At 51.1% G+C, this 25,468-nt stretch overlaps 1 protein-coding gene across 1 annotated transcript; it reads right to left on the bottom strand.

The window, feature by feature from the left end:
* Window positions 1–971: 971 nt before the first annotated feature.
* CHMP5 (charged multivesicular body protein 5) lies at window positions 972–14,885 on the bottom strand. The gene is made up of 8 exons (XM_078881814.1): window positions 14,580–14,885; window positions 8,987–9,091; window positions 7,979–8,025; window positions 6,292–6,385; window positions 5,682–5,753; window positions 4,869–4,977; window positions 2,633–2,748; window positions 972–1,250 (listed from the first exon to the last, which is right to left on the bottom strand). The coding sequence occupies exons 1-8, from the start codon at window positions 14,646–14,648 to the stop codon at window positions 1,200–1,202; spliced, it is 663 nt and encodes a 220-aa protein (XP_078737940.1). The 5' UTR covers window positions 14,649–14,885; the 3' UTR covers window positions 972–1,199.
* Window positions 14,886–25,468: the final 10,583 nt, after the last annotated feature.

Raw genomic sequence — 25,468 nt, 5'->3', positions numbered from 1 at the left:
ACCCGACATAACACCTAACTATAGCGGTCAGGGGGTTGATTTTCTGATGAACTTCAGCTCTGGAAGCTGTTAAACTTGTTTGAGTCAGTGGGTCTATGTGCGAGTCTGTGGGTCTCCGTGCGAGTCTGTGGGTCTCTGTGCGAGTCTACGGGTCTCTGTACGAGTCTGTGGGTCTCCGTGCGAGTCTGTGGGTCTCTTGTGTTTGAGGGTCTCCGTGCGAGTCTACGGGTCTCCCTACGAGTCTGTGGGTCTCTATGCGAGTCTGTGGGTTTCCGTGTGAGTCTGTGGGTCTCTGTGGGTCTCTATGCGAGTCATTGGTGATGAGCATCCGTTTAACCGAGACCCGTATTTGATCGCAGCATCTCAGTGATTGCCGGCTCAGTGTCTCCGACACAGCCATGATGAGCCCACATTAAATAACTTCATATAAAACTTGTACTATCGCAAGAGTGACAACTTGTTTATTATTTAGAGAGAGGCCGGGTGTCACCGTGGTCCGAATCGCCGGCTCACAAACCGCAGAGGCGCAAGTTAAACTCCCGGTCCGGGGTAACGAACTTCCGCAGAGGCAAGCTCGAAGCCAGGAGTGGTAATCCCACGTTACCTTGACGGGGGCCAGTCAATCCATCCGACGAACCGTTGTTCAATTCCCACAAACGAGTGCTTTTCAGTTCGTTTCTGATCGAAGACATCGATTTGCGACGTTGATTGGCAAGGCCGACCCCTTACCAATAGCTCAACCAGCGCCCTTGCGACCGCGAGTCTCGGAGACACAGCGACCCCGACCATCGGAATAGAGGAGCAGGGGCCGGTTTCACTTGGAAACAAGGGAACTCCACAATGAGACGGAGAGGGAAGGCGGAGAGGAGAGGTGGAGAGGGGAGAGGAGAGATGGGGAGGGGAGACGGACGTGGGGAAGGGGAGAGAGGGAAGGTGGAGAGGGGAGAGGAGAGACAGAGGGAGAAGGGGAGAGGGGAGGTTGAGAGGGGAGATGAGAGGGAAGAGGAGAGATGGACGTGGGGATGGGGAGGGAGAGAGGGGAGATGAGAGGGGAGGAGGAGAGACAGAGAGGAGGTAGGGGAGAGGAGGTAGGGGAGAGGGGAGGTTGAGAGGGGAGAGCCGTGATCGAGGGAGCTGTCAATCTGCACGGTGCCACTCCGCCCGCACTGCCCGCACCGTCCGCAGCGTCCGCACCCCGTCTATGTCGCCGGGATCTGCGGCAGCCCAAACTCGTCGACCAGAACCCCGTCCTGCGGGGGCGACACAGCACAGGCGGGCCCGTAGGCGGGTGCCGGTGTGAGTGTGTGGTGAAACAGGTGAGTGTGTGGTGAAACAGGTGAGTGTGTGGTGAAACAGGTGTGTGTGTGGTGAAACAGGTGAGTGTGTGGTGAAACAGGTGTGTGTGTGGTGAAACAGATGAGTGTGTGGTGAAACAGGTGTGTGTGTGGTGAAACAGGTGAGTGTGTGGTGAAACAGGTGAGTGTGTGGTGAAACAGGTGAGTGTGTGGTGAAACAGGTGTGTGTGTGGTGAAACAGGTGAGTGTGTCGGGAAACAGGTGAGTGTGTCGTGAAACAGGTGAGTGTGTCGGGAAACAGGTGAGTGTGTCGTGAAACAGGTGAGTGTGTCGTGAAACAGGTGCGTGTGTGGTGAAACAGGTGAGTGTGTGGTGAAACAAGTGAGTGTGGTGAAACAGGTGCGTGTGTGGTGCAGGAGGTGTGTGTGTGTGTTGCAGCAGGTGCGTGTGTGTGTGCAGCAGGTGTGTGTGTGGTTCAGGAGGGGTGTGTGTGTAGCAGGTGTGTACATCAGGTGCGTGCGGTGCAGTGCGTGTGTGTGTTTTAAGGGGAAGCAGTGGGGCAGTTGTGAGTACACTTCAATACGAACCTGGGGACCCGACTTCGATTCCCGCTCACATCCAACCACAGTGGCAAATATCTGACAAGGTCCTGGGCCTCCCCTAGGGAGACTCAGCCTTAAATGAGTACCCGCTGCTGTGTGTAAACATCAGCACTAGGGAAACAACGGTGGCCGGGTGTGGTGGTGGTTTTGGTGTTAGCCAGACCTCTTCCTCGTGCGCCGTGCCAACCTTCATAAGTGCTATTCGCTCACAGCAGTTTCCCAACACACTTGTGGAGGCTAAACTACTCTTTACTATTTTTATTTTAGCAGGTAAGGCCCGCTTAGCCATATTGCGCTTTTTCAGAAGCGACCTGGCCCCAAATGATAGCTCAACGAAGTGGCTTAACATGTGGACATTTTTAGCAGCCAAATACTTTAAACGCGTCACGTTTATTCTAAATGCGGAAGTGAAAAACCGGAGGACCCGGAGAATAATCCACGCGACCACGGGGAGAACATGCAAACTCCAAAACTACAGGCGTCAGGGTTCGGATCAAACCCGCGACCTCCTGTATACCAGGCGAGGTAGTTAACATCTCCTAGCCACCGTGATTGATGATAATGAGAGAGCAACACGCAAACTCCAAATATACAGCAGCAGGCGTTAGGGTCGGGATCGAACCCACGACTTGCTGCATACCAGGCGAGGGAGTTAACATCTTGCCACAGGCTACACGGGGGATCTTTGTGTGCTTGCGTGTGGCCACCCGCCCCCCCCACCCCCCCCCGCCCCACCTTGGTGACGCTCTTGTCGCCCGGCAGGCCGGACGGGATGGCAGGCGACGACGACGCCTCGTCCAGGTAGGAGGTGTCTTCATCGGCGAGCATCTCATCTCCCAGCGCCGCCAGTTCTGATCGCGGCCGCCACCCGCCCCACCACAACAACAAAACACAGGGGTCAGAGGTCGTCCCGAAGCCCTGACCTCGTCACCCGGACGGCGCTGCTGTCGCCGCGTTCACGGGACGAGGAATCCCTTCGGGAATCTCGCAGTGAGCAGCGGGGTTCCTGCTCCGCTCTCTTGGGATATTGTAGAGCTACTTCTGGGATTCCATCAAGCTGACACGCTGGTACACACCAGAGGTCGCAACCGGGTACCCGATACCCGTACCCTACCCGATACCCGGCTACCCGTACCCGGCCAGGTACGGGTAGCCGTTTGCGACCCTGGTGCGGCCGGGTACGGGTTTGCGACCTCTGGTACACACACAGGAGGAGGCAGCAGCTGCTCCTGCAAGGTAGAGGGTAAGGCCCGTAGCATGGCAGTCAACTTGATTCAGTTTTAATTCTCAAGGAGGTGGAATCTTCGCTAAGTTAATCGCATGGACCCAATGAAATGTGATGGGTTTGTTGTGCCGACGCAAGTCAGTCTACGCGAGTCTATGGGTCTCTATGCGAGTTTAACACGGAGGCTTTGGCAAGCAGTATTATTCATAATAAAGGTTTTTTGGTTTAGATCGCGTTCTTTATAAATGTGTCGCAACCCTCCACCACCCGACACGGCCAATCAGTAAAAAATGTGACACGTTGACAAAAGATAAATAGTTCACTACTTTAGCCCACCGGTGTGTTGAAGAGTGGATCCACAACATTTACAATTCCACGTTTTGCGGTGAATTACATCCAGCATCTTCGGGCGATTTGCCAGAATAGTGAAGCCATCCACCTGCTCCCAGTCTTAAATAGTGCAGGATGACGTCATCATTGTTGAACCCCATCAGGATTCAAGATCAGAGGCGGGGGTGGGGGTGTATGCAATTATGTAACAGATCAGTAATCAGACACTTGGCATGTGATTCACCTGAAAGGAATTGCAATGTGTGTTGTGCATTACTTAGTAATACGCTTCCAGGCTACGCCGAGTCTATAGCTACCACAGCGATTAAAATCATTGGAATTCTTCTCAATTTCAATTGATTCTCTAACTAATCTTGACCAGTAATAATTAATTCTGCATAACACTTCAACGGTATCAAAATCAATTGAATGTCCTTGTTGGCAAGCATGCTCTGCCACTGTATAAATAAAGCGATCTAACCCAAAAACCTTTATTATGAAAAATACTGGTCGCGAAAGCCTACGTGTTAAACTGACTAACCTCCTTGGGGAGGATACTTTCCTCAAAACCAGAAGATTGGAGAAACTCCGCATGAAGCGGGTTCAATTGATTTCTTCACTGGCGTTCCTCAAGAGGTGCAGAGATTCAAAGCTAATACCAAACGCATTTAAAATAACACATCACAAAGTCTGTTAAAGCTAACCAAATACTACACAAAGCTAGCGAAGTATTATTACTAGAGAGAATACAGCACAATAGGAGTGAATTATCTAAAACTTCTGAGTCCCTAAAGCACTTGCACATCAGCAATAGTGTATAATACTGGTAGGAACCTCTGGTCACCCCGTGGTGCCCTTATAAAACTCAACGTTTAACCTACTCACGCCGGCTTGTGCCCGCCCTCACAGTCGGCCATATTTGCGGAAGACACCACGCCGCCGTTGACCCTGGCCATTGACCGAGCAACCCAACGTTCCTACCAGCTCCCTCCGCAGGAATGTGTTCGATACTATAACACAACAATCGGCTGATAATATATTTAATTTAACTAAAACTAAGCAGTCTCTATGCGAGTCTATGGATCTCTACGTGAGTAGAAGAGTCTGCATATCAGTCTATGGGGACTCGACGTGAGTCTATGGGTCTCTATACGAGTCTATCAGTCTCCACGCACGTCACTGGTGACCAGCCTAAGCCCACCGACTCGCCACACTGCAGCACCATGGTGTGACCACGGGCGGCCGAGAGCCGGATTTGAACCCAGGGCCTCAGGTTCCTGGGCTCGGTGTTTGGGACCTTCCGCGGGTCTCAGCGCACTCAGGCGGGGGGCCCTTGATGGACGTCACGCGCTCAGGTGTCGAGGTGGACGCTCCGACCGGCCTGGGGTCACCGTGGCTCCACACCTGACCTCTCACCTGCCTCGAGGTCATCGTCATCCACCTCAGGGGTGCCGTAGCTCCGGCTCAGCGAGTCCTGGATCTCGCTGGCGTCCTCCATCATGTCCTCCATCTGGTCTTGCAGGTCCTGTTAGTGTGAGCGGGGACACGGTGGGGAGGTGGTGAGGTGGGGACGCGGTAACACGCGGATGTGGAGGCACGGGAGGCGAGGACAAGAGGATACGGGGGGGGGGGGGGGGGGGGGGGGGGGGCAAGGTGGAGACGCAAGAATATGGGGAAGGGGAACACGAGGACATGAAAACGCAGGGACATGGAGACACCGAGACAACAGGACAGGGAGACAGGGGGACAGGGAGACAGGGGAATGTGAAGTCACAGGAACGTGGAGACACGGGGACAGTGAGACACGGGGACAGGGAGAAGCGGTGATACGAGTTCATGGAGAGTCGGCAACGCAGGGACACAAAGACACAGGCACGTGGGGACACAGCCGACCCGGAGAAACAGCGACACGGAGACACAGGCGACACAACTGAAGAGACCAGCAGTGGACAAAAGCTCCAGATACCAGACCCCTTCCAAATGATCCCCTATAATCTTGACGATCCCTCAATGATCCCTTATGATCCCAGTGTCTGCCTTATAATCCTCATCTCAGCTCCGTGACTCCCCGTGATCCCCCCCAGTGCAGTCCCACGTGGTCCCCCCATGATCCCCAGCGGTGCCCCGATGATTCCCCAGTGATTCTACCTCCCCCCCCCCCCCCCCCCCCCACGATCCCTCCCTCCCACCCCCCCGGTGATCTCCACGTGATCCCGGCGCGGGCCTCACCTCGATCTGGTCGATGTTCACCTTCTTGTAGGCTTTCTTCATCTCCTTGGCTCCCACCTTCATGGCGTCCACCTGGGGGGGGCAAAGGCGGCGGAGGGGAGGGCGTCAAAGCCCCGAGCCGGACCCAATCCCGCCGCGTCCACCACTCATCCCGCCGTTCGTCGTTAAAAGGCAAAGGTGCGGCCCTGCAATTGCCCGCTCGCTCTCGAGCGGTGTTTGGTCTGCTCTTCCACGCCAATTAAGCCGTGTTGGAAGAGATTGGCGTGCCCCCACTTAACCCCGCCACACGCGGCGGACCTGCCGATCGACTGCGGTACGGCCGCACACACCGGCGGAATGAACAGTGAAATGCCGTCACAGAGTCGCGAGCCGAGATTTCAGCGCGTCGGGAGAAGGAGGGAGGCACCCAGACTATCAAACTCAACCCTGGCTCGTGGCATCGCCAGGCCAGGGAGCCCGGCCTGGGCGTTATGACCCCCAGAGGGTTAGAGAGGAAGTAGGCCCTGGTGCCTCAGCCTAGGGTGCCCCCCCCCCTCTGCATCAATGAATGTCTCTGACACGGCCACGATCAACCCCCTGGGCGGCACCGTGCGTCTATGCGCGAGCGTACCGTGGTCTTGGTGTCTTTCAGGGTCTGGATGGTGTAGTTGGCCTGTTCCATGTTGAACGCCTGTTGGCCGAGCTGGTCTCTCTGACCTTCATACCTACAAACACAAAACAAAGAGCAACCCGATTTAAAGCTTTCGTGACTGCAGGGATTCATATTCTTGGTTCTTTCGGTAAAGTCACGTAGAAGGGAAATAATAAAATAATAAAAATAAAACATAATAAAATAATTTTCACGACGTTTCGGCCACAACGCAAGCAGCCGTCCTCAGGTGAAGAACAGAGGAGAAACCCGTCCATAGATTACATTGTTTCGTTCGCATTGGGCATGTTTACCGAGGAATGCCTGAATCACAAGACTTCCAGGAGGGTGCTGCCTTAACGTTGAAGTAGGGGGGGAATGATGAGGATGATGATGATGTTGCTCCTGTTGCTGTGTGTGATCACAATCAAAGAGCTTGATAGCTCATCGGATTTCTTCCAGTACAAATAAATATTCTGATTCGGAGCGACTCCCAGGTCGTTTTTCAGGATCGGGATGTTTTGGCCGACATCGTTAACGTTGCACGATTATTTTTTATTTTTAGGTGAGGCGAGGAAAGTGGAGAATCCGGAGGAAACCCACGCAGAACAGCGGGAGAGAGAACGTACACACTCCACACTCGCTCTCTCTCTCACTCGCACTCACCCACTCTCACAACACACTCTGCAGAGCAAAGGGGAACACGCAAACTCTACGCGTCCGAGTTGGGAATCGAACCCAGGAGCTTGTTGCTGTGGAGCGCGAGTGTCACCAACTGTGCCGCCAACACCCTGCCACCCGTAAGCATACACGTGTGCGTGCGTGTGCGTGCAAGTGCGCAAGCGTGTGTGCGTGGGTGTGTACGTGGGGGGAGCGGTGGCGCAGTGGTTAGCACACTGCACTACGACCCTGGCGACCCGAGTCCGATTCCCGCTCAACACCGGTGACGATTAGCTGAACTGGTCGTGGGCCTCCCCTAGGTCAACTCAGCCTCAAATGAGTACGCGGTGTGTAAACGTCGCCACTCGAGAGACAAAGGGGGCCGGGTGTGGTGCTGGCCACCCACCCCCTCGTGTGCCGTACTGGCCTCAAATAGTTGCTTGCTAACAGCACTCGCCCCGACAGATTTTTTATGGAAGTCTTTTTACTGGTAGGAACCTCCTGGTTACACCAGCCCACAGGGGATTATTGTGTCCGTAGTGCAGGGAGGGGCTGGGTGGGGAGGGAGGGGCTGGGTGGGGAGGAGAAGGTGGGGAGGGGCTGGGTGGGGAGGAGAAGGTGCGGAGGGGCTGGGTGGGGAGGGTGGGGCTGGGTGGGGAGGGGAGGGTGGGGAGGGGCTGGGTGGGGAGGGTGGGGAGGGGCTGGGTGGGGTGGGTGGGGCTGGGTGGGGGGTGTGAGGGGTGGGGCTGGGTGGGGAGGGTGGGGCTGGGTGGGGAGGGGCTGGTCACCCCGTGGTGCCCTTATAAAACTCAACGTTTAACCTACTCACGACGGCTTGTGCCCGCCCTCACAGTCGGGCATATTTGCGGAATATACCACGCCGCCGTTGACCCTGGCCATTGACCGAGCAACCCAACGTTCCTACCAGCTCCCTCCGCAGGAATGTGTTTAGGTTATACGGGGGCGGGGATCTTTGTCGTTGTATACGTATGCAAGGCGTGTGACTTACATGCGCTTCTGCTTGAGAACCCGCAGGGCCTTTTGCTTCACCATGTTCTGCAACACAGACGCAACACGGCACACGCCCGTTACAGTTGGGGAATAATAATGACAACAACAACAAGAATCACTCGCAACGCTGCGCTACCACCGCACAGGGCTCGCACCGCGCTCTCGAAGACAGAGGGAGGGAGGGAGGGAGGGAGGGGGGGCTCAAGAGGCACGAAGAGGAACCACAGACGAGGAGTAGGAAGGCAGCAGCAGCAGCCACGCGCTGAGCCGGCAGCAACTTCCCTCCTCCAAGCTCTGGGATCCTCTATATATGAAGATGCTATCATCGGCTAATCGTTGAGTGATTACGTGTGGGAGGAAGCCGGAGCACCCGGAGAAAACTCAGACGTGCGAGGGGGCAACACTATATCCCATGCAGAAGGGACGGATGACGTTAGTCCGCACTCCTGGCGAGGCAAGGTGTGCGGCACCTCCTCAACGCCCACAGGAAGGGAGTTTCACAGAATCTGTGCAGGATCCACCAACCCTTGTGCACCACAGACAGCCACGTGCAGTGTAACCACCACCACAGACAGCCACGTGCAGTGTAACCACCACCACCGCCACAGGCAGCCACGTGCAGTGTAACCACCACCACCGCCGCCACAGGGAGCCACGTGCAGTGTAACCACCACCACCACCACAGCCACGTGCAGTGTAACCACCACCACCACCGCCACAGGGAGCCACGTGCAGTGTAACCACCACCACCACCGCCACAGGGAGCCACGTGCAGTGTAACCACCACCACCACCACCACAGCCACGTGCAGTGTAACCACCACCACCACAGCCACGTGCAGCGTAACCACCACCACCACCACCGCTACCACCACCACAGCCACATGCAGTGTAACCACCACCACCACCACCACCACCACCGCTACCACCACCACAGCCACGTGCAGTGTAACCACCACCACCACCACCCGCTCGTGGGCTCCACAGAGGTCGCCAGTCTCTGTCACCTTGGAAGGGCCGTCGCGCATCTTCGCCATCTGGTCCTTGTACTTCTTGAGTTCGGCTTCCAGGCGCGCGATCTTCTTGTCGATGGACTCGCCCCGTCCCTCGACCTGCGGGAGGAGCGGTTCCACACATCTTTAGCGACGCCACGGTCACACACTTCCGGAGGGTTCTGCTACATTGTTTGGATGTTTAGCCAACACCCCAAGGAAACCCGTGGAGAACAGGGGGTGAACACACAAACTCCGCTCACCCACACTCTGCAACACAAGGGGGAGAACACACAAACTCCACTCACTCACACTCTGCATGACAATGGGAGAACACACAAACTCCACTCACTCACACTCTGCATGACAAGGGGGAGAACACACAAACTCCACTCACTCACACTCTGCATGACAAGGGGGAGAACACACAAACTCCACTCACCCACACTCTGCATGACAATGGGAGAACACACGAACTCCACTCACTCACACTCTGCATGACAATGGGAGAACACACAAACTCCACTCACTCACACTCTGCATGACAATGGGAGAACACACGAACTCCACTCACTCACACTCTGCATGACAATGGGAGAACACACGAACTCCACTCACTCACACTCTGCATGACAATGGGAGAACACACGAACTCCACTCACTCACACTCTGCATGACAATGGGAGAACACACAAACTCCACTCACTCACACTCTGCATGACAAGGGGGAGAACACACGAACTCTGCTCACCCACACTCTGCATGACAAGGGGGAGAACACACAAACTCCACTCACCCACACTCTGCATGACAATGGGAGAACACACAAACTCCACTCACTCACACTCTGCATGACAAGGGGGAGAACACACAAACTCCACTCACCCACACTCTGCATGACAAGGGGGAGAACACACAAACTCCACTCACTCACACTCTGCATGACAATGGGAGAACACACAAACTCCACTCACTCACACTCTGCATGACAATGGGAGAACACACGAACTCCACTCACTCACACTCTGCATGACAATGGGAGAACACACGAACTCCACTCACTCACACTCTGCATGACAATGGGAGAACACACAAACTCCACTCACTCACACTCTGCATGACAAGGGGGAGAACACACGAACTCTGCTCACCCACACTCTGCATGACAAGGGGGAGAACACACAAACTCCACTCACTCACACTCTGCATGACAATGGGAGAACACACAAACTCCACTCACCCACACTCTGCATGACAAGGGGGAGAACACACAAACTCCACTCACCCACACTCTGCATGACAATGGGAGAACACACAACCTCCGCTCTCTCACACTCTGCAACACAAGGGGAGAACACAGAAACTCCACGCAGAAACATACCTGTCAAACCCCTATCAGTGCCTACCTTGCTACAGACCAATGCAGACCTTATTGGTTACCCCGTGCCCCTAATACATCGCAACGTTCCTCCTACAAGTCCCATCACAAGGGAGAAACACAAAGACAATTTTGTGTTGCCCGTATTGAAACGGCTGTACGCCGTATGGATCTGAAACTACATTTCTCTCTACAACCCATACGGTAAACCGTACGGGTTGACAGGTATGCAGGAAGGCACCCTCATCAGGAATCGAACCCAGTTCCGTCGTGCTCGCAAGGCGTGAGCGTCACCATCACCAAATGTGTCACCGTCCTCTCTGCTGCCAGCAGAGGAGACAATCTCGGAGGCCCGCTGACCGCGAGAGTTGACGTTGGACCCGTTTGCCGTGTAACCTTCATCTTTGCTGTCCCATGCCAGCGGCAAACGGTGGCGGTCATCGATGGAAGAAGTCGATGTGTGGTTCGTGCGTCAGGGTCAATCAGGCGGCACGGTCGTCCCCAAGTTCACCACGCGGCCTGCTCCATATGCGTTTGCCAGGTTGGTGCTTTTTAAATCCTTTATATTAAGTTCACTTGCTTGCTTGCTTGCGCGCTTACAACCGTGCAAATCTTTCGGTCGTTTTTTAACCCACTTTCCGTGATCCAATCGAGCTGACATTTTGCACACAGACTCGTTGTGCGTGACAATTTATTTTCGTGAAAAAATTTTTCCAAAATTTTCCACTTTTTAGGAATTTTTTTTTCATATTTAATTTAAAATACCAATGTGATAAAAATGAAACTCTTACTCAAGAAAAACATAAATGAATAATAAAATAAAACCGATGCCAGGCATATAAAGGATTTATACTGAAAAACTTTGTTTTTACGGGTTAATTTTTTTTATCTTTCCAAAAGTGTTTTTTTTATTAACCAAAACGATTCATCTACGCGCAGAGGGTATGAAAATCTTCGTGGTTTTTGGCAGAGGTGGGACAAAGTCATTGTTATGCAAGTCCAAGTCGAGTCGCAAGTCATCAAATTCATGACTCGAGTCTGACTCGAGTCCAAGTCACATGACTCGAGTCCACACCTCTGGTTTTTGGGGTAAAAAGTTATTCATTAATTTCTCGCATCATCATATTACCATCACATCATCATCACCACCAACACAACCACATCACATCACCTGACCACAATCATAATATGCTGGACCCAGTCTATATAAAGTTTCTGATTGTGACACCCCCATCACCATCACATCATCACGGCACCACCCGCATTGTGTAATGGGTCACGAGACGGTGACGTCACCCGGAAGAGCCGCGCCTCGCGAAGAAACAATGACACTAACACTCAAACAATAACACTCTGACACTAACACCCTGACACTAACACCCTGGTCCTCACACTAACACCCTGACACTAACACTCTAACATTAACACCCTGGTCCTCACACTAACACTCAGACACTAACACTCAAACAATAACACTCTGACATGAACACCCTGGTCCTCACACTAACACTCAGACACTAACACTCAGACACTAACACTCAGACACTAACACTCAGACATTAACACCCTGGTCCTCACACTAACACTCAGACACTAACACCCTGGTCCTCACACTAACACTCAAACAATAACACTCTGACACTAACACCCTGACACTAACACGAACACTCAGACACTAACACCCTGGCCCTCACACTAACACTCTGACACTAACACTCAAACAATAACACTCTGACATTAACACCCTGACACTAAGACCCTGGCCCTCACACTAACACTCTGACATTAACACCCTGACACTAACACTAACACTCTGACACTAACACCCTGGCCCTCACACTAACACTCTGACATTAACACCCTGACACTAACACTCTGACACTAACACCCTGACACTACCACTCTTGACACTAAGACACTGGCCCTGACACGAACACCAGAGTGAAATCAGTAAGCCCGCAAGCGAGCCCCGAATCCTAACCCCAACACGAAGGCCACACAACACAACAACGCCTCTAGCAACGACCACAACTCTGGCCCTGAGCTTGCCGCTGCCAGCCATCAGCCGAACACAACAAGAAGCCCCAATAGCGGCCACGTGGACCTAAAGCAAGACCTGTCCCTTGACCCATAACACTCAGCACTCCGAGTCCTGAACCTATCACCCCGAATCCAACCTCGGCTCTGGACCTAAAGCAAGCCCCGTCCCTTGATCCATAACACTCAGCACCCAAGTCCTGAACCTATAACCCCAAGTCCTGAACCTATAACCACGAATCCAACCTCGGCTCTGGACCTAAAGCAAGCCCTGTCCCTTGACCCATAACACTCAGCACCCGAGTCCTGAACCTATTACCCCAAGTCCTGAACCTATAACCCAGAATCCAACCTCGGCTCTGGACGTAACGAGTTGTGTGTGGGGGGGGGTCTAGCCTGGGTTCGTGTTGATGTCCACGATGGCAATGATCATCACGCTCTAAATTTTGCCACTGCAGTGCCGAGTGAGTCCCAAGGGTGAGTCTCGTTCACAGTGAATACAGTGGGTCACTATCGGTGAGCCACTGCCAGTCCCATCGGGGAGTTACCGTGAGTCTCAGCGGGTTACTGTGGGTGACTTACTATGAGTGACTTACTGTGAGTGACTTACTGTGAGTGACTTACTGTGAGTGACTTACTGTGAGTGACTTACTGTGAGTTACTATGATTGAGTTACTGTGAGTGAGTGAGTCCCATCAGTGAGTGAGTTATGAGTGAGTTACTGAGTGAGTGTATGAGTGAGTGTATGAGTGAGTGATTGAGTGAGTGATGAGTGAGTTATGAGTGAGTTACTGAGCGAGTGAGTTATGAGTGTGTGAGTGAGTGATTGAGTGAGTTATGAGTGTGTGAGTGAGTGATTGAGTGAGTTATGAGTGATGAGTGAGTGATGAGTGAGTGAGTTACTGAGCGAGTGAGTTATGAGTGTGTGAGTTATGAGTGTGTGAGTTATGAGTGTGTGAGTGAGTGATGAGTGAGTGATGAGTGAGTGAGTGATGAGTGAGTGAGTTACTGAGCGAGTGAGTTATGAGTGTGTGAGTGAGTGATTGAGTGAGTTATGAGTGTGTGAGTGAGTGATTGAGTGAGTTATGAGTGATGAGTGAGTGATGAGTGAGTGAGTTACTGAGCGAGTGAGTTATGAGTGTGTGAGTTATGAGTGTGTGAGTTATGAGTGTGTGAGTGAGTGATGAGTGAGTGATGAGTGAGTGAGTGATGAGTGAGTGAGTTACTGAGCGAGTGAGTTATGAGTGTGTGAGTGAGTGATTGAGTGAGTTATGAGTGTGTGAGTGAGTGATTGAGTGAGTTATGAGTGATGAGTGAGTGATGAGTGAGTGAGTTACTGAGCGAGTGAGTTATGAGTGTGTGAGTTATGAGTGTGTGAGTTATGAGTGTGTGAGTGAGTGATGAGTGAGTGATGAGTGAGTGAGTGATGAGTGAGTGAGTTACTGAGCGAGTGAGTTATGAGTGAGTGAGTTATGGGCGAGTGAGTTATGAGTGAGTGATGAGTGAGTGATGAGCGAGTGATGAGTGAGTGTATGAGTGAGTTATGAGTGTGTGAGTGAGTGATTGAGTGAGTTATGAGTGAGTGATGAGTGAGTGAGTTACTGAGCGAGTGAGTTATGAGTGTGTGAGTTATGAGTGTGTGAGTGAGTGATGAGTGAGTGATGAGTGAGTGAGTGATGAGTGAGTGAGTTACTGAGCGAGTGAGTTATGAGTGTGTGAGTGAGTGATGAGTGAGTGATGAGTGAGTGATGAGTGAGTGAGTTACTGAGCGAGTGAGTTATGAGTGTGTGAGTTATGAGTGTGTGAGTTATGAGTGTGTGAGTGAGTGATGAGTGAGTGATGAGTGAGTGATGAGTGAGTGAGTTACTGAGCGAGTGAGTTATGAGTGAGTGAGTTATGGGCGAGTGAGTTATGAGTGAGTGATGAGTGAGTGATGAGCGAGTGAGTTATGAGTGAGTTATGAGCGAGTGAGTTATGAGTGAGTGATGAGTGAGTGATGAGCGAGTGATGAGTGAGTGTATGAGTGAGTTATGAGTGAGTGAGTGATGAGTGAGTTATGAGTGAGTTAGTGAGTGAGTTGTGAGTGAGTGAGTTGTGAGTGATGAGTGAATGAGTGAGTTGTAAGTGAGTGAGTGAATGAGTGTGTTACTGAGTGAGTGAGGAGTGAGTGATGAGTAAGTGCAAGCTACTCACACTCTGGATGCAGTCGGTGAGGTTGGGAGGAGGCCCTTTGGGCTTAGCGCGACCGAACAGCCGATTCATGTCGGACAGAGTTCCTTTCGCCTGCTGTAGTCGCCTCTACTCAACAGCTGCTGCTGCTGCTACTGCTGCTAGTCCGTACTTCTGCTGCTGCTGCTGTTCCGTACGTATCTGTTAGTCCGTACTTCTGCTGATAGTCTGTACTGCTGCTGCTGCTATTCTGCGCTGCTGATGCGAGTCGGTTTTGTTGCTACCAGTCGACCATATCACTTCCGGCTTCACTCCACGCTCTCGTGACGTCACCACGCTATCGTGACGTCATCACGCCGGCCAAGGCGTCCACGCCGAACGGGTTTTTCTTCCCCGCAAAACCGCGACGACGTCACCGCGCTCGATTGCGCGATGACGTCGACGTTCGCGTTGCGTCATCCGCCGCGGTCGCGCGTGACTGAGGGCGGGGAGGGGAGGGGCTGCACTAAAGATATGACGTCACGATTTAAGGCGAAACCCCCGTGTGACGTCACGTCTCAGGTAATATCTTCGAATGACGTCACGCCGCCGGTGCGACACTTCGCTGATGAGACCCAGAGACGTGGAAACCGGCCACTGGGAGGTCCTTAGGGGCCGTCCATAAATGACGTCACGCACCTGTGGGGGGGGAGGTGTCAGACATTTGTGACGATGTGTGACGAGAGAGGGGGGTGAGAAATGTGACGTCACATAAAAATGCGCAACTTTATAAATAAATATAGACAACACGTTCTACTTAATTAAATAGACTTTTTAATAAATGTTTTCTCCTACAACATCAGAGTGCAGCGCCACATTAAATACGCACTACAATGACAATAGTTTAAAGCGATTTGAAGCATGTTTTAATTGGGGGGGGGGGGGCAGACCTTTGTGACGTCATATTTGAGGGGGTTTTGACTTTTTGTGACGCCGTGTGACGAGGGGGGGGGGTCAAAAATCGTCCAAAATCGCGTGACGTCATTTATGGACGGCCCCTTATTGCATAACCGTGTCAACCCGTGCGGCTTACCTAGTTTTCTTGTGCAGGGAAATTGAATTTTCAGGTCCACACGGTGTACAGCAGTTTCAATACGGGCAAAAAACATTGTTAATGGGCCGTCCATAAATGACGTCACGCGATTTTGGACCCCCCATCGTCACACGGCGTCACAAAAAGTCAGACCCCCCCTCAAATATGACGTCACAAAGCTCTGCCCCCCCCCCCCCCTCAAAAAAATAAAACATGCTTCGAATCGCTTTAAACTTTTGTCATTGTAGTGCGTATTTAATGTGGCGCTGCACTCTGATGTTGTAGGAGAAAAACATTATTAAAAAGTCTATTTAATTAAGTAGAACGTGTTGTCTATATTTAATTAAAGTTGCGCATTTTGATGTGACGTCACATTTCTCAAATTTCTCGATTTATAAGGGCACGCGGGGTGACCAACACGGTCTGAATTGGTCTGTGATATTGTAGGGCACTGATAAGGGGTTGACAGGTATGGAGACCCACAGAGATACACAGAGACACACAGAGGTCTACAGAGACACACAGAGACCCCACAGAGACCCATACCTGTCAACCCATACGCGTTTACCCCGTATTATTTTACAGGGAAATGGAGTTTTCAGGTCCATACAGCGTACAGCCGTTTCAATGCGGGCAACACAAATAATTGTCTGTGTGTTTGTGTTTCTCCCTTGTGATGGTGACCAATACGGTATGAATTGGTCTGTAATAAGGTAGGGCACTGATAAGGGGTTGACGTGTGTTACTGCCTCAACGAATTATTTTTGTACGACCTCGATATACAAAAATGAGGGAATAAAAATTGATGAAATTTTTAAACCGTGTGGATATGGTTTTTTTTTCTCCGGGTCCTCCGGGTTTTCCCCTCCACATTTGCAACATGCATTAAGATTATTTAGATGATGTTGTTAGTGCTATAAGTGCCCAATGATTGGGGCCACTTTGTTGAAGCTACTCGTTGGTTCTGTCGGTAAAGTCGCGTAGGTATAAAATAAATTAAATGACGTTTCGGGCGCAACACAAGCGTCCGTCATCAGGTGGGACAACCACAGCAATAAACAATTGCTGAAGTGGGCAAAGTGGCTGCTGTAACAAGAGGCTATATAGGTAAGAGAGGGGGGGAGGAGTTAGGAAGGAGAGATAGGGGGGTGGTTAAGGGTAGTAGGAGTGTAGTGAGCAGCACTCCACTCCTCCTACAGTACCCCCCCCCCTCTCTATCTCTCCTCCCTGGCTCCTCCCCCCCTCTCTTACCTATATAGCCTCTTGTTACCGCAACCCTTTTGCCCACTTCAGCAATTGTTTATTGCTGTGGTTGTCCCACATGATGACGGACGCTTGTGTTGCGCCCGAAACGTCGTGATTTAATTTATTTTATTTTCTACCTTACGTGACTTTACCGAAAGAACCAAAGAGTATGGATCCTTGCAGTCACGAAAACTTCAAATATAGATTTGTTGAAGCTCTTATTTGTGATCGCCAGGTCGCTTTTGAAGAATAAGTTGATACCTCGGTGGGGTTTTGCCTGGTAGGATGGGGATGGTTTCGTGTTGTATTTGCTTGTGTTGTGGTGATTTAATTTTTCGATTTAAAGCTTTCGTGACTGCAGGGATCCATCTTCTTGGTTCTTTCGGTAAAGTCACGTAGAATGGAAATAATAAAATAATAAAAATAAAACATAATAAAATAATTCTCACGACGTTTCGGCCACAACGCAAGCAGCCGTCCTCAGGTGAAGAACAGGTCTGTCAGAAAGACAGCGTCTGATTTGTTTACCTTTCTTGCACTTTGCACTGCCGTCGTGTTTTTGTACTCTTCGTTGTTGTGACGTTCTTGCCCCGTGCCCCGACTGAACATCTGCGATAAAAGAGCTTTATAGCTCATCAGATTCCTCCTGCAGTATCAATGAACTCGTAACGAATTGGCACGTTCTGTTTAGGTGGCAAACCTTATTAGTTGGCTGTGTCGGGTGGTGGCGGGCTTGACGACACATTTATATATTTACGCGATCTAACGAAAAAAAACCTGTATTATGGATGATATTGGTCGCGAAAGCCTACGCGTTGAACCAGTATAAATGAAGAATCTGATTCTGGGATTGCTCGGGGGTGATGCCATTCATCCGGCTGCACCAGCCAATCAGCTGCCAGGAAGGACGACCCCCGTGCAATATGGCCACCGGGAAGTCCCCCAGGTAACATGGGCCCTCCGTGACGTCATCGCCCCAACAGGTCTGTGGCGGCCGACATAAAAAAATCTACAAATTGTGTAGTATAAGAATAGGTTTGACCCTTTCTGTCGATAAAACGGGTGTTGAGATGTTTAAAACACCAAGTAGAAACATTTTTCAAGGAATCATGTCTGTTAGCCTTTTGGATTTCTGTGGTCTAACACTGTATGAGGCTAGGCCCTAAAGTAAGCTGGCTGGTGTGTACCAATCAGCAGAGGTGTGGACTCGAGTCATGTGACTTGGACTCGAGTCAGACTCGAGTCATGAATTTGATGACTTGCGACTCGACTTGGACTTGCATAACAATGACTTTGTCCCACCTATGAGATGTGGACTCGAGTCATGTGACTTGGACTCGAGTCAGACTCGAGTCATGAATTTGATGACTTGCGACTCGACTTGGACTTGCATAACAATGACTTTGTCCCACCTATGAGATGTGGACTCGAGTCATGTGACTTGGACTCGAGTCAGACTCGAGTCATGAATTTGATGACTTGCGACTCGACTTGGACTTGCATAACAATGACTTTGTCCCACCTATGAGATGTGGACTCGAGTCATGTGACTTGGACTCGAGTCAGACTCGAGTCATGAATTTGATGACTTGCGACTCGACTTGGACTTGCATAACAATGACTTTGTCCCACCTATGAGATGTGGACTCGAGTCATGTGACTTGGACTCGAGTCAGACTCGAGTCATGAATTTGATGACTTGCGACTCGACTTGGACTTGCATAACAATGACTTTGTCCCACCTATGAGATGTGGACTCGAGTCATGTGACTTGGACTCGAGTCAGACTCGAGTCATGAATTTGATGACTTGCGACTCGACTTGGACTTGCATAACAATGACTTTGTCCCACCTATGAGATGTGGACTCGAGTCATGTGACTTGGACTCGAGTCAGACTCGAGTCATGAATTTGATGACTTGCGACTCGACTTGGACTTGCATAACAATGACTTTGTCCCACCTCTGAGATGTGGACTCGAGTCATGTGACTTGGACTCGAGTCAGACTCGAGTCATGAATTTGATGACTTGCGACTCGACTTGGACTTGCATAACAATGACTTTGTCCCACCTCTGCCAATCAGTTTCAAACACAATGCATCTTATACTCCCAAAGCATGTTTTTGTTTGCATGTACACCACAAGTATGCGTGGTTAATGCAGACATTATTCCGTGCAAAATGTTTCTGTTTGGCGTTTGAACATCTTAACATTTATTGTGACAGCTCCTATGATCACTGTTTCATTGCTTTCATGGCTTTATTTATTTTGGTGATTTCGAAAAGTGTATTGGTTTAGCCATGTTTGTTTGTTGTAGTACAGAGTTAGACTGATGGTCTTAATATAAGTTGTCTTGTGGTTGTTGTTGTTGTTTGACTTGCATCCCACTGGGATTTTTGCACACAGCGTTGGTGTACGGTGATTTTTTTCTGCAATATTTTGCTGTCTTTACTTGGATTTGCTGTTTGCACTCAGTCACATATTCACTTTAAGATGTTTTTTTGTTCATGTTTTAATTTTTTGTTTGTTGCGGTTGCACCCGATTCAAGAGCCGAATGGCTCACAGGGCTATACCTAATAAAATAACTTGAACTTGAACACAACTGTTTTATTGCCAGATAGGGTAAACCCTATTCTAATACTGGCAAGGGAGGTCCCATGTTATTGTGTCGTCTTAAGATGCATCTCGCAAGCACGCGCATTGGATAACTCTGTTGCTTTTTCTTCTTGGTTCTTTCGGTAAAGTCACCACGTAGAATGGAAATAATAAAATAATAAAAATAAAACATAATTAAATAATTCTCACGACGTTTCGGCCACAACGCAAGCAGCCGTCCTCAGGTGAAGAACAGGTCTGTCAGAAAGACAGCGTCTGAATGAACACCACCAGGCTTGGCAGCATATATTTAAGCTGGGTTGGAGGGGGAAGAGCGCCTTGACACAGGAATTTACATATCAATAGGAATTTAGCATATGCTAAATTCATATTGATATGTAAATTCCTCTTGATACGTCGTGAGAATTATTTAACTATGTTTTATTTTATTATTTTATTATTTCCATTCTACGTGACTTTACCGAAAGAACCAAGAAGATGAATCCCTGCAGTCACGAAAGCTTTAAATCGAAATCTGTTGCTTTTGTTCATACCTACGCCGTTTCGTATCCCACGACACATGTTCTGTATTCAGGCCCGAGCATATGAATTACGTATTAATAACTGGACATCTTTATAGCTCATCGGATTCCTCCAGTATAAATACATATTCTGAAGAAACTAAAATATTCTCAATTGGTGATCCCAACCACTCCCGAGTTCTCTAACTGTGTTGTTTCAACTCCCGTGTGTCATCGGAGTTACGACACGTCGTATCCCTTACGCAATTTAGACAAACGCTTAAATCGTTCTGAGCCCAGACACCCCAAGTGGCTGGCTTTATATGTCGCCGTAGGGTTGTTAAATGGTAACCGATAACCCAGAAAGCGTTTTCAGAGTCAATGACCAACCAGTTCAGCCCAGGACCCCCCGGTTTCCAAAGGGACGCTAGGAATGAATGCACGGAGATGCTCACTGGGTCTCACACGGAGTTCAGTATTACTCACTGGGTCTTGTCGTGTCTCGTGAAAATAGAACGCGGATAACCTAGATTCTAACATATACAACCTGGGGTTTCTAGAACCTGGAGTGATGGTGTATATTTTGTGGAAAAAAGAAAAAAAAAGATAATTGAAACATGCACATGTTTTCTTTAAAATATGTGTAAATGTTAATTGTGTAATGTCAGTTAACGTAATAAAATATGTGAATGCAATTAAAATCTGCCTTTAAGTGTAAAAAAGAGAGGCACGCCCGAACGTACAAACGGCACGGCGGTTTTTCTGACAGATATTGTGATTTTATTTGCGATTATTTTTTTTTAATTCAAGCTTCAGTTCAATATTCACTGTGGAATAGATTAAAACATATGATGGAGCATTACCACGTGACACCATCAACATATGAACTGCTCTATATTTTCGAATGCAAGAATTGCTTCCAACATGTATTCATGCATTTTTTTTTTATTCAAATGGAACAATCAAACATTGAACGATTGTTAAGTTAAATAAATAAAGTAATAATAATAAAATAATAAACCAATTCCAATAAGAAAGCCTTTGCGATTTGCGAATCGCATTGTTACAAATTGCGAATTCGATTTGAAATCGATTAATCGTTCAGCCCAACACGGCGGCCCAAGTCACGGCGTGGTACATTTACCCTCTCGTTTGAAATGTACAAGAATGGGCTGTCGTGGTTGTTTTGAGAAACTTTCTGCGTTGTTTCAACTGCCGCGTTGGGGCAGAGCAAGGTGACAGAGAGAGGGGGGAGAGGGGTTAGAGAGAGGGGTTAGAGAGAGAGGGATGCGAGAGAGGTGAGTTGGAGAGAGGGGGGAGAGGGGTTAGAGAGACTTTTTGACTTTTAAACTACTTTTATTGCCATACTCTTAGGTTTATTCGGTAAAGTAACGTAGGTAAAAATAAATAATAAAATATTTGAACTAATAATAGAAATAAAATAATAAATCACGACGTTTCGGAGGCAACACAAGTCTCCGTCATCAGGTGGGACCGTCTATTATTACTTATATTATTTTATTATTTTTACCTACTCTGACTTTACCGAAAAAACATAAGAGTATGAATCCTTGCAGTCACGACAGCTTCAAATCTAGAATTACTTTTATTGCCGCCAGCAGCAACAGCACTGGAGGCGATTTCGATATGAAATACACAAAGTCACCAGCAACACAAATGAAAATAATCGCTATAAATCCACGCGCTGTGGCGCTAAAGGCACCGCGCACAACACGAAATAAAAGCCACGTGGTGGTGGTCATCGCGCACGCAAAGGTGACGAGCGAGCGCTTCAGAAGGTGAACACCACGAGGGTGTCGTCCACGCTGGTACAGAGAGGGGCTTTTCCGGCTCCCCAGCGTTCGAAGAAGACGTGCACATCACCGACATGTGTGTGGTACGCGTGCTCCAGCTGGAGCCGCGCCTTGAGCAGGCCCCTGAACACTGGAAGCTGCACAGAGCAGCCGTCAGTGTCACCTTGCAGCATCTTTTTCTCGTTCTGTACACCGCCAACTTCGCCTGAGCACAGGCGAAGTTGGCGAGGTCATGGCGCTTGTTAGCCAGGTAAGGCACCACCCCATATACGAAGCTGCTGCTGTTGTAGAAGGGTACCCCCAGTTTCCTGAAGATGTCCCCCAAAAGGCGAAACATTGGTTTGAGCCGCTGGCAGTGTATAAGTACTGGTGGGGCAGATCCGCCCTGGCACCGCAGGAAATGCACAAGTCTGTTACCCCTGGCGAGATTCGGCTGAGCCACACGGCCGATGGCAACGTGCAGTGTGCCAACCTCCACTGGAGGTCACCGCAGCGTTTGGCTACGGGGGAGACTTGTACATTAGTTTCCACTGAGGGGCGGCCGCAATGAGGAAATGGTCTCTCCATTTTATGTCCGTAGGTCGGCCAGGTCCCTGGAATGCAGCGCCTTGACGCAGCACGTGTAGAGCGCCTTGACGCAGCACGTGTAGAGCGCCTTGACGCAGCACGTGTAGAGCGCCTTGACACAGCACGTGTAGAGCGCCTTGACGCAGCACGTGTAGAGCGCCTTGACGCAGCACGTGTAGAGCGCCATGACACAGCACGTGTAGAGCGCCTTGACGCAGCACGTGTAGAGCGCCTTGACACAGCACGTGTAGAGCGCCTTGACGCAGCACGTGTAGAGTGCCTTGACACAGCCACGTGTAGAGCGCCTTGACACAGCACGTGTAGAGCGCCTTGACGCAGCACGTGTAGAGCGCCTTGACACAGCACGTGTAGAGCGCCTTGACACAGCACGTGTAGAGCGCCTTGACACAGCACGTGCAGAGCGCCTTGACGCAGCACGTGTAGAGCGCCGTGACGCAGCACGTGTAGAGCGCCTTGACACAGCACGTGTAGAGCGCCTTGACACAGCACGTGTAGAGCGCCTTGACACAGCACGTGTAGAGCGCCTTGACACAGCACGTGTAGAGCGCCTTGACGCAGCACGTGTAGAGCGCCTTGACGCAGCACGTGTAGAGCGCCTTGACACAGCACGTGTAGAGCGCCTTGACGCAGCACGTGTAGTGCGCCTTGACACAGCACGTGTAGAGCGCCTTGACACAGCACGTGTAGAGCGCCTTGACACAGCACGTGTAGAACGCCTTGACACAGCACGTGTAGAGCGCCTTGACGCAGCACGTGTAGAGCGCCTTGACGCAGCACGTGTAGAGCGCCTTGACGCAGCACGTGTAGAGCGCCTTGACACAGCACGTGTAGAGCGCCTTGACACAGCACGTGTAGAGCGCCTTGACACAGCACGTGTAGAGCGCCTTGACACAGCACGTGCAGAACGCCTTGACGCAGCACGTGTAGAGCGCCGTGACGCAGCACGTGTAGAGCGCCTTGACACAGCACGTGTAGAGCGCCTTGACACAGCACGTGTAGAGCGCCTTGACACAGCACGTGTAGAGCGCCTTGACACAGCACGTGTAGAGCGCCTTGACGCAGCACGTGTAGAGCGCCCTTGACACAGCACGTGTAGAGCGCCTTGACACAGCACGTGTAGAGCGCCTTGACACAGCACGTGTAGAGCGCCTTGACCAGCACGTGTAGAGCGCCTTGACGCAGCACGTGTAGAGCGCCTTGACGCAGCCACGTGTAGAGCGCCTTGACACAGCACGTGTAGAGCGCCTTGACACAGCACGTGTAGAGCGCCTTGACACAGCACGTGTAGAGCGCCTTGACGCAGCACGTGTAGAGCGCCTTGACACAGCACGCGTAGAGCGCCTTGACACAGCACGTGTAGAGCGCCTTGACGCAGGCACGTGTAGAGCGCCTTGACACAGCCACGTGTAGAGCGCCTTGACACAGCCACGTGTAGAGCGCCTTGACACAGCACGTGTAGAGCGTCCTTGACACAGCACGTGTAGAGCGCCTTGACACAGCCACGTGTAGAGCGCCTTGACGCAGCACGTGTAGAGCGCCTTGACGCAGCACGTGTAGAGTGCCTTGACACAGCCACGTGTAGAGCGCCTTGACACAGCACGTGTAGAGCGCCTTGACACAGCACGTGTAGAGCGCCTTGACGCAGCACGTGTAGAGCGCCTTGACGCAGCACGTGTAGAGCGCCTTGACGCAGCACGTGTAGAGCGCCTTGACGCAGCACGTGTAGAGCGCCTTGACGCAGCACGTGTAGAGCGCCTTGACGCAGCACGTGTAGAGCGCCTTGACGCAGCACGTGTAGAGCGCCTTGACACAGCACGTGTAGAGCGCCTTGACACAGCACGTGTAGAGCGCCTTGACACAGCACGTGTAGAGCGCCTTGACGCAGCACGTGTAGAGCGCCTTGACGCAGCACGTGTAGAGCGCCTTGACGCAGCACGTGTAGAGCGCCTTGACACAGCACGTGTAGAGCGCCTTGACGCAGCACGTGTAGAGCGCCTTGACACAGCACGTGTAGAGCGCCTTGACGCAGCACGTGTAGAGCGCCTTGACACAGCACGTGTAGAGCGCCTTGACACAGCACGTGTAGAGCGCCTTGACACAAACACGTGTAGAGCGCCTTGACACAGCAAGTGTAGAGCGCCTTGACGCAGCACGTGTAGAGCGCCCTTGACGCAGCCACGTGTAGAGCGCCTTGACACAGCACGTGTAGAGCGCCTTGACGCAGCACGTGTAGAGCGCCTTGACGCAGCACGTGTAGAGCGCCTTGACGCAGCACGTGTAGAGCGCCTTGACGCAGCACGTGTAGAGCGCCTTGACACAGCACGTGTAGAGCGCTGTGTTTGGGGCACTCTTGAGGGACACGTTCCTGCAGCCTCGGAGCTTCAGGAGCTTGCCGGAGTCGCAGTGAGCAGGGGGCTGCGCGCAGGAGAAGCACAACTCCGGAAAGAGGAAGAAAGGGGGCCGCAGAGAGAGAGATGCGAGAGAGCAAAGCGTGAAATCTTTTGTGAAATCTTTCATTTAAAAATGGGGGGCGGGGGGCACATAAAGCAAAGCATTGAAAAAAAACAAAAACAAAACTAAATGATGAACGAAGCAAAGTGGCGACTACACCGAGCATGTTCTTGTTTCCTCTGATCGTAAAAAAGAGAGAGAGAGGTTACAGAGAGATGCGAGAGCGGTGAGTTGGAGAGGGGGGAGAGGTTTGAGGTAGAGGGGTTAGAGATGAGAGAGAGGTCAGAGAAAGAGGGGGAGAGAGGGGGGTTGAGGGGGAAGAGATGAGGGAAGAGGTGAGGGGGGGAGAGAGGGGGGGGGTGCGAGGAGAGGGAAGAGATAGAGAGAGCTGAGGGAGAGAGCGGGAGAGAGCAGAGTTGAGGGGGGGAGAGATGAGAGAGAGGTGAGGGAGAGAGGGGGGAGAGAGGGGGTGTGAGGAAGTAGAGATGAGGGGCCACTCACCCCCTCGTGTACCGTTCCGGAGAGGGAGTAGAGAGGGGTGTGTGAGGGAGAAAGGTGACAGAAAGGTGAATGGGAGAGGGGGGTGAGAGGGGGACGGTTTGAGGGAGAGGGGGGAGAGAGGAGG

Source organism: Lampetra fluviatilis, chromosome 62 (assembly GCF_964198595.1).
Source record: "Lampetra fluviatilis chromosome 62, kcLamFluv1.1, whole genome shotgun sequence".
NCBI lineage: Eukaryota > Metazoa > Chordata > Hyperoartia > Petromyzontiformes > Petromyzontidae > Lampetra > Lampetra fluviatilis.
This window is presented reverse-complemented; position numbering and strand designations above follow the sequence as displayed.